Below are 16,215 nucleotides of genomic sequence, written 5' to 3'. Positions count from 1 at the left end.
AAGGGAAGGGAAGGAAGGGAAGGAAGGGAAGGAGAGAAAGGAAAGAAAGAAAGAGTATACCATTTGCTGGGGGCAAATCTAGGGACTGAGAAATTTCCCAAGTAATGGTAGGTACCAGTAAGCAGAGTTGAAGGAGCTCCCAAAACATGGGCTTAACGTAGGCAGAAAAATAACAGGAATCAGACAATTCTATGATGTGTATTCTCAATACACTGTAGTAACCCCAATGCTTTCATTGTGTTATGACTGCTCTTCTATTGTCTGTATTTGTATAAATTAAAAAGCAGCTCTGTCTGTACTATATGAAATGAATTCATGCTGAACAAAATTTCAAAAAGTTCATGTAAAGAATGATTTCACAGCAACTATCATATCAGGCTCCTGGAAAATTGCACTTGAACTTCAGTTCCACCCCAGTCACTCAAAGGAATTTAAAAATTGGCTTCCAGCCATCCTTGTTCTTCAACATGCAGTTTCAGATATGCCTCAATAACACAAACTTTAAAGCCTATTGATTGTGAGTTAAAATCTGTTCCTACCAGAACCTCGCTGCTAAGTGGACGTCAACACCGACTTCACAGTGCCTTGGTCAGGATTCCTCTGAGCTCAGGAGCCTTGAAGAAGGCAGAGGGTAACACTGCTATGAAGGAGCCACTTTGAACTTTATAACAAAATTACAAGAAAAACTTTGAACTCTGTCGGATGATAGCTGCTGTAAATGGTTATTCAAAGAAATGTGTCTTATTTGAAATCTGGAGTCCCTTGGGATTGGGAGATGGGAACGCAGAAACATGATCTGCTGTAAATCACTCTCCTTCTTTTATGTCACTTCTTCCCTGTTTTTTCTCACCATGCTGTTTGGGCAAGCATCATGTAGAATGGTTAGAGGGTGAACTTTGAAATAGTTAAACCCAAGTTCGAATCCTGGCCTCTGCTGCTTAATTATCTGTGCAGTTTAACCTATCTGTGTCTCAGTTTCCTCATGTATAAAATGGGAATGTGTTATTTCATTTTATGGGAATATATAATAATTCTAAGCTCAAGGGATTGTTTTGAGGATTAAATGAGATAATACATATAAAGGAACTAGCACAGTGACTGGCAGATAGTTATTGTGTAAGAAACATCAGCAGTTAAATTATTAATGATAATGACAGTTATTTTTGTTAGAAGGAGACCTGGGGTGGGGGAGGTATTGATTAAACATTAGCACTGATTCTGATGAAACTCCAATGTGTTCAGTCTACCTTTTCCAGAACACCCAGCAAGAAAGTCATGCCTTATATGAATCCCAAACAGCCATGAATGAATGGGGTTTTTCAAGTCAAATTCCATTTATCAACTGATCAATTTCAGGAATGATTTGTCTCCATTTCTATTCTGTTACTGTGCAGGAGCCCCTAACATTTAAGCTTTAAGGGTATCTCATCTCCTATCTCTGCCACCCCTATCCTCAAAGGGTAATGGGCCAATGGTTTGATGCCTTTGCTGCTGTTCATCCTGTTATCTCTCACCAGAAGTCACTTTCTTCCTCTTTGGACATTTGCTCAGGTATCACCTTTCCCAGCAATCCTTATTTGACTCTAAACCCCCACTCCTACTTAGCCAGGCTGAAACAAGTGTCCCTTTTCTCTGCCCCCACAGCACCATGTCATTACATGCCGCTATTCTGCTTTTTATCATGTGGCACTGAAATGACATATTTACCTGTCTGTCTCCCACTAGACTATAAGCTCTCTGAGGGCAAGGGTGGTGTCTTACTTATTTTTGTATCCTCAATGTCTAGCAAAGTGCACGTACATTTTATTGAACCAAATGAACCCATAAATAGCATTAAATTCACTGAATAATGAATCAGAAAATACAATTATAAAAGCAACAATAAAAATGGACGTTCATTTGAGGTGTCTGCTGATGTCTGTACATCAGCAGTACATCTAAAAGCAGGAACACACATTTCTTCTGTCTCAGGTACTTCTTACTTGTGTTGCAACACTCACCTGGTCCTCAAGTTTGCTTTCTCAATGTTCTGTCCTTCCTTCCACACCCCCAGATTTAGGACATAAGCCATGGGCTGCTTCTCTTGGCTCATTTTCCTGAACTTCCCAAATGAGCAAACCAGCAGGGAAGCAACTGCAAAGGCCCCATGATGGAAGGATGAAGCAGGCAAAAGTATAGGTGGTGATTGTCCTCACCCAGCAATTTGGCTGCCAGGAGCTCCCTGCCATGTGAAGGAGAGGATGCAGCAGCCTCTGTGTGGAAGGAGAACTTCTTGACCCAAGGGCAGCTCTATGTCACTAAGCACCTTCTGCTGGACTGGCTGCTCCTCCTCAAGGCTAGAGAGTCTGTGCTTTTCTTTGTCCGAAAACCACAGTCATGGTGTCCCAAAAACCACATAATGAAGAGGGTGGGGACATTGGCCAACTCTTTGGGATGCCAATGCATCACCCTTTCCATCACTCTTCCACTTCTACCTCAAACTAATGAGTCTAGTTTTAGAGTACCTTATTTTTTTTCATTCATTCAGCACATGCTATTCTTTAGGAAGACATTGGAGATGCAGGGGGTGAATAAAATAAACAAGATGCCTGCATTCAAAGAGTAGTAAGGGCTATGAAGAAATGTAAGCAGAGTAGTTGCCAAGAGCAGGCAGATGGGCAAATTTCAAGAAGACAAACATGGAAGGGTTGATTGAAGAGAAGAAGTGAGATTGTGAATGTTGGCAAGGTGCTGGGGTTGGGGGTTGGGGGTGGTGTCCTGCATAGAGGGGACAGGAAGTGTGAAGACTCTGAAGGTGGAATGGCTTGGCATGTTCAAGCAACAGAAATAAAGATCACCATATTGGCTAGAGAATAAGCGGCCACGTGGAAAGTCGTAAGTGTTACTATGAGAGTGAGGTGGGAGAGGCAGCTATGGGCTGGAGTACTCAAGACAGATAGGTCATCATAAGGAGTTTGGGTTTCTTTCTGCAAGCACTGGGATGTCCTTGGAGGGTGCTAAGCGGGCAAGTGATACAATCTGATTCCTCACCTTAAAATTTCATTCTGGCTGCTGTGGAGGTAGGACTAGGACAATGGGGAGTAGATGGATTATGTGGCAAGAGTGGAAGCAGTGAGACCAGCAAGGAGGTAGCTCAGAGAGAGATATTGAGGACTTAGATTAGGACTGTAGCAGAGGGGGTAAAAGAAACTGGATGGTTTCTAGACTGATTCCATTTCAGCTGTGTACATGGATATTTCTGCTCATGTCCTTTTTCCGAAATATGCAACTACCTAAAATATGAATTTAGACTTTTGGAGAAACATCAAACCACTGTTTTAAAAAAGCACAACTGGAGCATTTCATTTCTTTCTTTTTTTTAATATTTATATTGTGAGCTGGTTTCAATGTAACTTTCTTGGGATGCTCTCATGACACTCATTGCTGACCTTTGACCCCTCTGTCCTCTTTCCCAGGTCGTCCCATTCCACCTACATCCTCGCCTAGTCTCCTCCCATCTGCTCAGCTGCCTAGCTCCCATAATCCTCCACCAGTTAGCTGCCAGATGCCATTGCTAGACAGCAACACCTCCCATCAAATCATGGACACCAACCCTGATGAGGAATTCTCCCCCAATTCATACCTGCTCAGAGCATGCTCAGGGCCCCAGCAAGCCTCCAGCAGTGGTAAGGAAACTCTGTGGTGTCTGAATGTGTGGTGTTTTGTGAGTGACATTCTTGATTCTCCAGCAAAATGACCACGCTGAAACAAGGGCTGGGGGAAGGTGGTGTGGGAAGCATCAAGATGAAATGCATTTGTCGTTTCGTGGCGTGGTATTTTCAAGATACATTTGTAGAAGGTCGAAGTTACTTAAGAGGTTTTGCTTATCTTAACAGGATTTGGGCCTCCTTCAGTGGAAGGCATTTGCCCATTGCTGCATGTGTGAGCATGCTGGTCTCAAAGGTGAAGTGCAGAGAGACACCGGCATATTGAATTTTCTATTACTATGGTCCTGGTCATAGCTGAGTAACCCTGGACACCCTCACATGCCCAACTTGTGTGTATCTCAGATCCCCTGGTTTGTTTTTTGTTTTGTTGTTGTTGTTTGCTTGTTTGTTTTGGCTTTTAACTTCTATTCCTTGCTTGTTTAGATGATTTTGAAATTACAATGTGTTCCATTGACATCAATACTGAATGTCTTGCCAAGTCTGATGTGTTTGGAGGGGGAGGTAACCTCTCCTGTAACCCTTTACTTGTGACCTCACTTGAATTTAACAAGCTGATGGTGTGGTACTGTGGTAAATACTGCCTCTAAATCCATAGTTCTTATTTTGATTTTCTCATTCACAGAACAGAGAGACTGGACCCAAGGCCCTGTCCCACTTTTGAAGATTTTGTGGCCACTGTCTTGGCTCCCAATCTCTGAATCTTGGGTGGAATTGCCCTGGGCCCAGCAATAATCATGCCTTATTTTGATTTCTCCTGTTGATGTTATGTTCCTGTGAACATTGGAACGTAGGAATGGGCAATAACTAGGGTTTAACTGTCCGTGGCCCAGGGACAGACATTTGCAAAAATTAATTACTCCTGACCTAAAGGCTTGGGAGTCATCTTCTGAACTGGCCACTCATGAGGTTAATTAGCATATCCCATCCAAAGCAATACAGAGCTTTCCATGCCAAGAGTGGGTCTTGATGAGATTGTGTTTAGGCTCCATCCAGGAGTATATGCCACCCACCGTTGGCCTCAACCTCTGCAATTAGAAAGGACCTCCCAAATACATTTAAGATGACTCATACTGGAAATGGAATGATGGACTGCTACTTAGGATGGCCCATGCCCTTCTTCATAGCCAGGCCTGATATATTTAGTAAACTCATATTCTTTTTCAAAAAAAATTACCTAATCAAATCTCTCATCAAATGAGCAATCCATTGTTGATATTATGAAGGCCTTTAATCTACCATAAATCTTTATTAGAACTCATCAGAGCTTCTAGTTTGAGAGAAATGTGATTATGGCACTCTTAAAATGACATTACATCATTGGGGTGATTGGTTTATCATTTGGAGAAGAGACATCAATCATAACTAGCATAACCACACAGTAAATGAATTCAACCTTTCTACCGCGGAACAATGACACTGTAATTGCTCAAAATCAGGCTTAAAATGAAATAGGAAAATGCTCTTTCTTCAAATATGATGTTAACTTAATGGAATATATTATGAAAAATCATGTTTGAGGAAATTCTATATAATTAAAAAAATGTGGAAATATATTCCCTTTTTACTTTCATCAGAACCTGATTTTAGCTACAGAGCCCTTTTTTTGCTGCAGAGATTATGTTGCATTTAATTGAACTACCTTCACTTATGTTTTGCTGCTTTTTATTTCATACTATGTAATAGTGATGAATATTGTATTATGAAGGACAAGAGGCTTTTGAAATGAGGTGCACCTGCTGATAGCTTTTTAAAAACAGACAATTATTAGGGATAAAATGAGCTTTTAAAAACTATATCCTTTTATGCATATATGGATACTCAGGCAATGATGATTTCCATAAGAGAGGTCAGTTCATATCTTGAGGCCATCTGGAATGTTTTCTTAGCAATAATGCAGTGAGTGATTTCCTTTCTTTTGGACAGTGTATCAGATTGAAACTTGTTGATAGGGTATTTATGTCAGCTTTATGCCTAATCAAGACCTCATTTTGGTGGACACAACAGATCTGTGTGTTCAGAGTCAAACTTATCCATTTTTCATCACTCACGCCAATTTGTTCAGCTCTTAAGACTGGTAGCAATTTAAGCTTCAGTAACAGGAGAAAATGCCACAGAAAATTTAAGGGTCCATTTTCATCCCAAACAGGAGCTGTGCTGATATGATTTCTTCAACTGAGGGGGTGAAGACCCAATTGTGCAATACCCTTGTTTTCAGCAGGTACTTATCATCAGAGAGTTTGTTAAAGCTCTGGTCAACAGGCAATCATTAGAAATTCTGGACTCTGGCTTAGCTAAAATGAGAGCAAATCGAGTTCGAGTATGTGTGTGCTCACGTCTGTGTTTGTGTGTGTGTGTGTGTGTTTCTTTTAGAATGGGTTTAAGGTCCGGGGCAAATTGGGGATTCTATCAAGATCTGAATGCAGTTGCCATGAATTTAAATTTGACGTAACGGATTGAAAATAGAGTTTGACATGGAAGATGCAAAGTGCAGAGCTATGTCTGAGTGTTTTGAATTGAGTCTGATGAAAGGGGCTGAATTTTTCAGGAGATGTCACAGCAGAAACAAAGTGGCCATGTGTTTGGGTGTGTTGTGTTTAGTTGGTTAATTACACAGAATTTTTTAAATTCGTCTCTTGGCAATGACCCTGTGTTCTGAGAATCTGGTACTACTTTTGTCTTTGTCTCTTTCTTAGGTGAAATAAAACAGTTTCCAACACATCAGCCCATACACGATAGTAAAACGTTATTTCCTACTCTCCTCTTATAGTTGCTGTTATTATTTGATGTTGGTGAAGCCCATCATTAGGAGGGTCACAGTACACAATTCCTGCCCAAGGAGCACCTGTTCTTTAGAAACAAACGGGACATAAACTACAGGAACTAAAATGTTTTTCCCCAACATGAAAAACTCCTCAAAGCGACAACAAAGCTTCACCTTTATGGCTTGAGTGTCATTATTTTCTATGACAGTAGTGCATTCTTTAGTGGATGGTACTAAAACCTTGCCACCTTTGGAGTCAAATTGCTCTAACCCTCTATCTATGCCAATCAAGCAGATACCCAGGTACAGTTAGTGAGATGTTTACAGGAGTGGTGCTTCTCTCCCCCTTAAGCATTTTCTTTCAAATAGCTGAGCTCCAGCGAGTGGCTCATTCTGTGTTCTGACCTTCTGCCAGAGCAGGTTACTCCAAAGATGTTTCTTGTATACAGAAGCATAATTTCAAATCCTATGAAATAACTCATCTGGAAAAGAAATCTAGATCCCAGCAGCAGCATAATGGAGGCGCCTGCAGATGGAAGAATGAGACTACCTTCCAAATCAGAATAGGGTTTACAGTTTGCTCTCAGCATCTGATGCAGAAAATATACAGGCAACCACATTATCTTCTGAAAGTACTGGCTTTCCTCTACCTGTGAAACATTGAATTTTAGTTTTCTTTAAAGTTTAAATAAAGGGGCTTTGAACACTCATTAGTAGCATCAGACTCTATGCATAAGAAATGTAGTAACCAAGATGCCCTAGCTAGGACATCTTGGTAGATCTTATGTGGCAAAAGAGCTGTCCCAGTCAGAGAGTCTCTGTCTGTAACTGAGCACATGAAGGGTGCCCTAACCCTTTTTAAAGAGCAATGCCTTAGTTAATTCTAAATGAAAATAGTATACCAAAATCAGCAGGCTTTGGGGTTGCCTAGGATCAATAAGTTGCCTGTCTAATTTATCTGGCATCATAAAACAAATGAGATTCATTCATTCATTCCTTTTTTGCACCTCCCTCATAATATGTAACAGCTTATAAAAATCGTTACTTTTTTTTTTTTTTTTTTTGAGACAAAGTCTTGCTGATCCAGGCTGGAGTACAGCGGCGTGATCTTGGCTCATTGCAACCTCCGCTTCCCAGGTTCAAGTGATGCTCATGCCTCAGCCTCCCTAGTAGCTGGGATTACAGGTGCACACCACCATACTTGGCTAATTTTTGTATTTTTAGTAGAAATGGGGTTTCACCATGTTGGCCAGGCTGGTCTCGAACTCCTGGCCTCAAATGACCCACCTGCCTCAGCCTCCCAAAGTGCTAGGATTATAGGTATGAGCCATCACCCCTGGCCAACAATTGTTAAAAAAATTTTTTTAAGCTATAATTAGATGATACAATAAAGGTAAAGGAAAAATTTAGGGGAGAAGGTATACATATATGCTCAAATGTATAAAGTCCTATTCCATTATTTAAGACAGAGAACTTGATTTTAAGCTTCCTAGCAACCAAAGCAAAAAGTGAAACATAGGGAAAAGAAGATGCGTAACACCCCATGAGATAAAAGCAAATCAGTCATTTCAGGGAAATTCTATGAATCCTCACAATGAGGCCAGAAAGAAGTTTGTCATAAAGGAGCTCATGTGTGTATCCAGATGACTGGATTCTTAGTAACATCATATAATACATATGCTAATTTCCTGTCAAAATTCCTTGTAACCTCCCTCTAAATAAGACATAGAGCGCACTTTCCATGTAAAAACAATTCTGTAAATGTCCAATATTTGCACAGTCCAAGGGCAAAACTGGACTTGATCAATAGACAAACCTTAGTTCTTCTAAAGGACCACGTAAATTGCATGCCCTATAGGCAATAGACCTCAAATATCATTGCTGATAACTGAATTTTTATGGGAATTAGCAAACTTTGAGGTTAAAGTCACCATGCAGGACCTGGAAAGCAGATGTTCTGTGTTACAGATTTGTCCTGACAGCCACATAGAGGTTAGAATTGATATCCTCTCATGAAAACTTCAGGACAGCCTCACTCATCTGGCCCCAATACCCATCCATGGGGATGGATTTGGGATGAGGAAGAAGTCGATATTTTTAACTTAATGAATCTTCTTCTCCTTATATATCTTAGGTTTTAGAAAGAAATTTTTCTCTGAGATACTGTAAATTTTCTTGCCTCCCTAAGCAGATTATGCCCATTGTAATTTAATTTAATTTAGGATTCCCTGAATAGCTCACAGCAGTTATTATGCACATTGATGATTGTACAGTGCTGATAATACTATCTTGCTCTTTTTTACAAAAGTCATTGTACATCCTGTGGTTGTTTATCCCACTTCTCCTAATGTTCTCCATTGTAACTTCTTATTGTGCTCTTTATCAGCTTTTCTTCCTCCTCCCAGCTTCACTCCATTCTTCAGGGACCTGCACTGCAGTTTCTCTGGTGACAGATTCATAGTAGACACTCCATAAGTATTTGTTAAATAAATGAATGAGTGTCCATAGTAACCACCTTTATTTTTCACTCTTGATTTTGGGGTCAGGATATCAAGTGCAAACATCATTCACTTTCCCAAGTTGGATTTGCACTGCGCACAAGCCACTTTGACTCCAGGTTCTTCCCCAAGTCCCTTGGATGTCTGGTTCAGACATTCAGAGCTACCCGCGGCTCCTTCCTGGCATCCAGGCAGAGGTTTTATTCCAGCTGCCTCTCCTCTGGACAGTTTCTTGGCCCACTGGGTAGTACAGGCTAAGTCCAGCGTGTTATCTTTGCTGTGGAGGTCACAGAAACAGCTATCCCTCTTGTCCCAAGTGCAGAGCCACACAGGACTTGGGCTATCAGCTCATGGCCCTTCTTCTCCCTCAACACTAGTTAGTATGCTAAGTACTTTATATGACTTTCTTTATGTACTTGTATTTAGTCCCTGCCACCTCCCAATGCATCAAGGATTATCATCATGCCCATTTTCTAGACGACAAAACCACGGCACAAAGAGGTTAAGTAGCGTACCAAAGTCACAAAGCTGGAAAGCGAAGGATATCAGCTTCAGCCTTAACCTTCCTAATTGCAGAGACTTTTCTCCTCACTCCTCTGTTAACTGTTAACCTCAGAATATTTGTTTGGCTGATTGAGATATACAACAGACAGTGAAAGCATTGTATTAAAGGGCATGGGTTACAATTTTTTAAAGATTTCTTAAAACTAAATATGGCATCACAAAATACCCTTTATGCCCACTGTTTGGCAAACACACATATCCCCAGACACTTCCCCTGGAGATTCTGATTCCCTAAGCTCAGGAGGGGCTAAGGAACCCTGCGTTTACCATTCTCTTCAGGTGAAGCATGTGCTCTGACAAGTCTTGGAACCGTTAATGTAGTGGGAAGCTCTAAAGTGAAAGTTGGAAAACTTGAGTTTTCTTCACACTGCTCCTGATTCACAGCATGATTTTTGTCAAGTCATTCAATCATTGTATTAGTCTGTTCTCACACTGCTATGAAGAAACACCCGACACTGGGCAATTTATAAAGGAAAGAGGTTTAATTGACTCACAGTTCTGCATGGCTGGGAAGGCCTAAGGAAACGTACAATCATAGCGGAAGGTGAAGGGGAAGAACAGCACCTCCTTCACAAAGTAGCAGGAAGGAGAAGTGCAAACAGGGGTAATGCCAGATGCCTATAAAACCATCAGATCTCATGAGACTCACTCACTATCATGAGAACAGCATGGGGGATACTGCCCCATGATCCAATTACCTCCACCTGGTACCACCCTTGACATGTGGGGATTATGGGAATTATAATTCAAGATGAGATTTTGAGTGGGAACACAGCCAAACCTTATCAATCATCATGAACCTCAGTTTCCCTATCTGATTAGATTGAGCATTGGCTTAAAAGGCCTCTAAGCTTTCTTCTTGTTCTAGTATTCTGTCTCCGTAAGCTCCTTGCATCTGGCTGGACCAAGCTGTCCCAATGTTAGAGGCTCCCCAACTCCTCCTCTGTATAGTGTGGATTTCATCCCAGTATCTGGGACATTGTCAAAACTAAGGCCTACACAGTCATGCAAAGCAGATCCTTGTAACCTACATGCAAAAGTTGAGAAGAGTGGTTTGGGGATGCTATAACACTTGGCTGAAAATGTTGATGGCAATCCCGTCAAGGAGAGAAAGTACAGCTCCACCAACGCAAACCTGGGCTCCCAAAGACCCTCACCCTGGCCTCCTAAACAAGTTCTCCCACCCCAATAATTGGGAACAAATAGTCCTCAGGACTCTCTCGGCATTGTTAACTTGCCTAGCAATGTACCAAATAGAGATCAGACTTTTCCTTCCTTTCCTTTGTGCCTTCTTGAAACAGACAAATACTGCACATGCGCACGTGTGTGCACACGCACACACACACGCACACATACATGTGTAGTTTGTAGGTCCAGCAATTTCCAGCCCAACTAGGGTCAGGACCACTCTTCTGCACCATGGTGCAAATGAGCACACAATCAAGATGGACAGGTAATTCCTTTGGAGATGCACAGCATGGAAGTGACAGACGGCAGAGAACTGCTCTTTCTCAGCAAATAATCTTGATATTGACAAAATTCTCAGGGTCGATAGGCATTGTGTACATTCTACCTCTCCATTTCTGTCCCTGGCTTCTTGGTACATACAAAAAGACGTCCTAGGCAAGTCCAGAGACTGGGAACTACCAGTGATACCTTAACAGTTTCGTGCCCTAGTAATTTTTACCCAGAACTTCAGCTTCTCGCAAATTCCCTTAAAGAGTACATTCAATTCTAAGTAGCTTCCTGCATAATATTCAGTAGTAATTTTTAAAAGTGTCCCCAGTCCCTTGTTAGAGATGTCTCAATTCTTGGGATGAATCAAAGGATTTCATTATTTTGGCAGTGGGCAGTTTCAACAGAAATTATAGCCCCAGCCCTGGGTACATCTCTTAGACCCATACCCAAAATAATCATGAAGAGTGTGGACTCTGACGTCCATACTACATATATTCAAATGATAGCTCAGCCACTTTCTAACACTATAATCTTGAGCAACCTACTTGATCTATATCTGAGTATTTTTATCTGTAAAACAATAATAAGTGTCTACAAGTCCTAAAGCTGTTATAAACATTTAAACGACATTCTGATACATCTAAATACCGTTAAAAGAGGCTTAGACAATTGAAGCAATGATTGGGTTTGAGAGCACTTGCTCCCTAATTTAACAAACAATGTTCTATTGTGGGCAAATATATATAACATGAAATTTACCATTTATACCATTTTTAAGTGTACAGTTCTATGGCTTTAAGCATGTTCACATTGTTATGCAACCATCACCACCATCCACCTCTAAAACATATTCATCTTCCTCAACAGAAACTCTATACCCATTAAACACTCACTCCCTTTCCCTCAGCCCCTGGCAACCACTATTTTATTTCTGTCTCTATGAATTTGTGTCTAGGTACCTCATGTCAATGGAATCACACAGTACTTGTCCTTTTGTGATGGATTTATTTCACTTAGCATAATGTCTTCAAGTTTCATCCATGTTGTAGCATGTAATTCTACAGGACAGAATTTTCTTCCTTTTAAAGCTGAAAACTATTCCATTTTCCTTATGTGCCACATTTTGTTTATTCACTCCTCCCTTACTAGACACTTCGGTGGTGTCTACCTTTTGTCTATTGTGAATAATGCTGCTAGGAATATTGGTGTACAAATAATTGTTTGAGCACCTGCTTTGACCTCTTTTGAATGTATAACCAAAAGTGGAATCACTGAATCATACAGTAATTCTGTACTTAATTTTTTAAAGATTTGACATGCTGTTTTGTACAGTGTCTGTACCACTGTACATTCCCACCAGCAATACACAAGGGCTGCAGTCACTCTACATCTTCTCCAATACTTGTTACCTTCTGTGTTTTTGATAATAGCTATCCTATTGGTGTGAAATGGTATTTCTTCACGGTTTTGATTTGCATTTCTCTAATGATTAGTTCTTTTCATGTGCTTATTGCCTGTTTTTATATCTTCTTTGAAGAAATGTCTATTCAAGTCCTTTGCCTAATTTTTAATCAGATCATTTGCTTTTTGTTGATATTGTTGAGTTGTAGGAATTCTTTATATATTCTGGATACCAATTGCTTATCAGATAGATGATTTGCAAATATTTTATCCTATCCCATAGGTTGTCTTTTCATTGTTTGATGGTGTCCTTTGATGTGTAAAAGTTTTTAATCTTGGTGTGGTCCAGTATATCTATTTTTACTTTTGTTGTCTATGCTTTTGGTGTCATGCAGCAAATACTGTTAAAGGCTTATTCTATGGCAGCCATTGTTCTAAATTTTTACAAATGGTAATTCACTTAATCCTCACCACTGAGAAAGAGAAAAGCAGCTCTTGATTCTGGGAACAGACCTGAAAATAACATCTAGGCTTAGGTGCATTAGGAGCTGGCTTGTCACTCACAGCTAGGTTGTGGTGTTCTCCTACTGAACATAAACAATCTTACAGAACCCCAGCACGAGGCCACTCCATGGCTGTGGTGACATGAAATAAGATGACAAGAAGACCACACCATGATCGTGCCCCAGTACAGACAAAACCAAAGTCACTGTCCAAACAACAAGAATACAAAACACCCCTCTCTCTAGGCTAAAATGGGTGATTACTGTTTTTTTGTTTTGTTTTTGCTCCGTTGGCCAGGCTAGAGTGCAATGGCATGATCTCGGCTCAATGCAACCTCCGTCTCCCGGGCTCAAGCAATTCACCTGCCTCAGCCTCATGAGTAGCTGGGATTACAGGCATGTGCCACCACGCCCAGCTAATTTTTGTATTTTTAGTAGAGACGGGTTTCACCATGTTGGACAGGCTGGCCTCAAACTCCTGACCTCAGGTGATCCACTCGCCTCGGCCTCCCAAAGTGCTGGGATTACAGGCATGAGCCACTGCACGCAGCCCACAAGCCCTTTCTAATACTCTTACTGAAGCTCCCTTCTGGCTCCCCTTGTGTGTCTTCTCCCTCATAGCAGTGAGCTAATCAACTGTGTTTGGCCACAGTGTGCTCCTGCCTGGCGGTGTTTTGGCTGGAGGACATGGACACCATTAAGCTGTGAGTTGGGATTATTATCCCTGTTGTACAGGTGGGAAAACTGTGGCACAGTGAGGTTAAGTAATTTGCCATAGGATACATATTTTTTAAGCAGTACAAGAACGTGACCCAAAGAAACTGGTCTCCAGAGTGATATGTAGAAATTTAAGTGAATTTTTAAAAGACAATTCCAGAAAAAATATATATATTCAAGAAATAAAATGTAGTCATCATTTACTGCATGGCCCAGCTCTGAATAGCATTTACACGGCCATAGTAATGTAAACATTGAATAATGACTTAGCTATTAAATCAGAAGGATGAGAGGATATGTGGGCTGGGCAGGTAGAGGAAAAAGCCAAGACCTGCATCTTTTAAAGTAAGAAGTTACAAGATAATGCAAGAAGTTACTAAATAAAATGGAAAATGCAAGAAATAGCAGCAAAGCATGTTATTTATAGAACTGGAGATAAATACCAAAATAATTAGCTATAAAAAGGTAAATGTGGTTGCTGCTGGGAAGGAAGAAATTGGCGGTGATGGAAGAAGATTGCTATTTTTGAACTGAACGTTATAGAATGATTTAATTCTTTAAACCATGTGCACATTTTTCTTCTGATGAAAAGAAAACATTTACACGAGATTAGGCATGAAAAACACTTAATACAATGTTAAAACCCCAAAATAGTAGCTGTTTACTTCTCTCAAATATATTTTATTCAACAAGTATGTATTGATCAGAGCCGATGTGTTTGAAATGACATCAGGTGCTGTGAACCTGAGTAGTTAGGCATTGGAGCATTTGCGTCACACCCACAGATTGGTCTGTATCTGCCTCTGTTGATTAGGGAGCCCTGTGGAGTTGTTGGGGGTTTAGCTCTTTATCCCAACACAGCTTAGGATGGCATGAGAACAGAGAAGATATCATGACTACTGCTCCTCCTCATTTCTAATCCAGTGTCCATCTAAGCACAGGTACCATCATTTCCTCAGAGCTTTCCCAACCAACTCAGCCCAACTAGAACTTTCCTTTTTCAGAATTACAGAACAGCCTTATAGTCTGCCTTATTCAATTTAGCACCTCATTGCATTCTGATTTGTAATATTCTCTTGGCATTTCATGCATGTAAGTCACTTGTGTCAACATTAAATTGTCACCACTTAAAGACAAGGGTCATTTCTTTGGTCTTTTTGTGTCCCTTAGCACATGGTGCAGGTAGAGATACGCTCGAGAGCCAGATCCTTATTGATCTAACTTAAGAAGGACAATGTTAGAGTGGGGCAACAAAAAGGTGGCAGCAGCCCCCACCAAGTCCTTCAGATTTGGGCCTGTTGACTGCAGGTCACTGTAACGTTTTTAGATCTGAGACCATCTGTGATTGTGGATGTGATCACATTTAGAAAGAACAGAAAAAATACCGTAGGGCACAATGAGAAAAGAAGTGTGTCTGTCTAACCTGTGTCTTCCTTGGAAAGGACAGAGAGATGTGGATCCAAAATAATAGTTCTTTCTTCATTTGTTTAGTAGCTGCTGTCCTGAGTTGATGTTGCCGTGGAAATAGTGGCTTCCATTGATAAATGTTTTGTGGGTACAGCTACAATCCTAGGGAATGCATGGGCTTAGTGTGTGGATTCATTTGCTGGAGCTGCCCTAACAAAGTACCACGAACTAGGTGGCTGAAAACAACTGAATATTATTCTGTCACAGTTCTAGAGGCTACAAGTTCCAAACGATGCTCCTTCCAAATGCCCTAGGGAAGTCCTTCCTTGCCTCTTCTAGCTTGTGGTAGCTGCCAGCAACCCTTAGCAGTCTTTGGTTGTGGCAGCATAACTCCAATCCCTGCCTCCACCTTCTAATGGCCCTCTTCTCCCTGCATGTGTCTGTCGGTCTCTAACTCTCTCTCCTTATAGGGATACCAATTATTGAATTTAGGGCTCACCATAATTGTGGATAAATTTATTTTAATTAAGTCTGCAAATAACTTCACAAAATCCAAATAAGGTCACATTCCCAGCTATCAAGAGTCAGGACTTCATATCTTTTGGGGAAACACAATTCAACCCACAACAGAATCCAATTGAATACTCAGCGGGATAGAGCAACTAGAAATAGCTCCCTATGTCTTCTCTATTATTGAACACACCATGCTCCTTGACTGCATTCACCATCAGATTTAAGTTCTTTGAAGGCAAGCACCCTATTTCCCTTGTGTCTCTTTTCATTCTATGCATTTAGCTAGCACTGAGCCTGGCACATAGCAGATGCTCAATAAATATTAGGTGAATTAACAAATAATGCATGCAGTCAAAGGATGGAGGAAAGGTATGCAGAGGGTATTTGCAATATCCAAAGAATGGTCCAAGAAAAAAGTGGAGGCAGACCCTGGCTCACATGCTGGCTCCCTCTATCTGCAGTAGGAGAGACAGAGAATGAAGAAAGCATTTCTGGATGGTGGCATAGTGCAACATGAATGGCAAAGAAAGCCAGAAGCAAACAGAGAAAACCAATGTAGTTAATATTTAAACTCCAGAATCCAAATAAACTAGTTAAACATAGAAAAACTGTTTCGTGTAGTGCTTTAAAATTCTAGCACAGGCCTTTCCTTTGATTCCCCCAGGGCCAATACCAGCTCTCTCTTT

The 16,215-nt window shown here is 40.8% G+C and overlaps 1 protein-coding gene across 9 annotated transcripts in view; it reads left to right on the top strand.

Moving 5' to 3' along the window:
• The window catches only part of TENM2 (teneurin transmembrane protein 2), a 1,389,831-nt gene that overhangs the window by 994,707 nt on the left and 378,909 nt on the right, over window positions 1–16,215 (top strand). For 8 of the 9 annotated variants that reach the window (XM_030825348.1, XM_030825333.1, XM_012505108.2 and 5 more), the window contains one exon: window positions 3,456–3,665. The exons of the other annotated variant lie outside the window; for it this stretch is intronic. In XM_030825348.1, coding sequence (XP_030681208.1) covers window positions 3,456–3,665 — 210 coding nt within the window. The remainder of the gene's footprint in view (window positions 1–3,455; window positions 3,666–16,215) is intronic. 9 annotated transcript variants of the gene reach the window in all.

The sequence above is a fragment of the Nomascus leucogenys genome, chromosome 2, assembly GCF_006542625.1.
Source record: "Nomascus leucogenys isolate Asia chromosome 2, Asia_NLE_v1, whole genome shotgun sequence".
In the NCBI taxonomy this organism is placed as follows: domain Eukaryota; kingdom Metazoa; phylum Chordata; class Mammalia; order Primates; family Hylobatidae; genus Nomascus; species Nomascus leucogenys.
The sequence above is the reverse complement of the archived record's forward strand: the minus strand, read 5'-3'. Positions and strand labels throughout refer to the sequence as shown.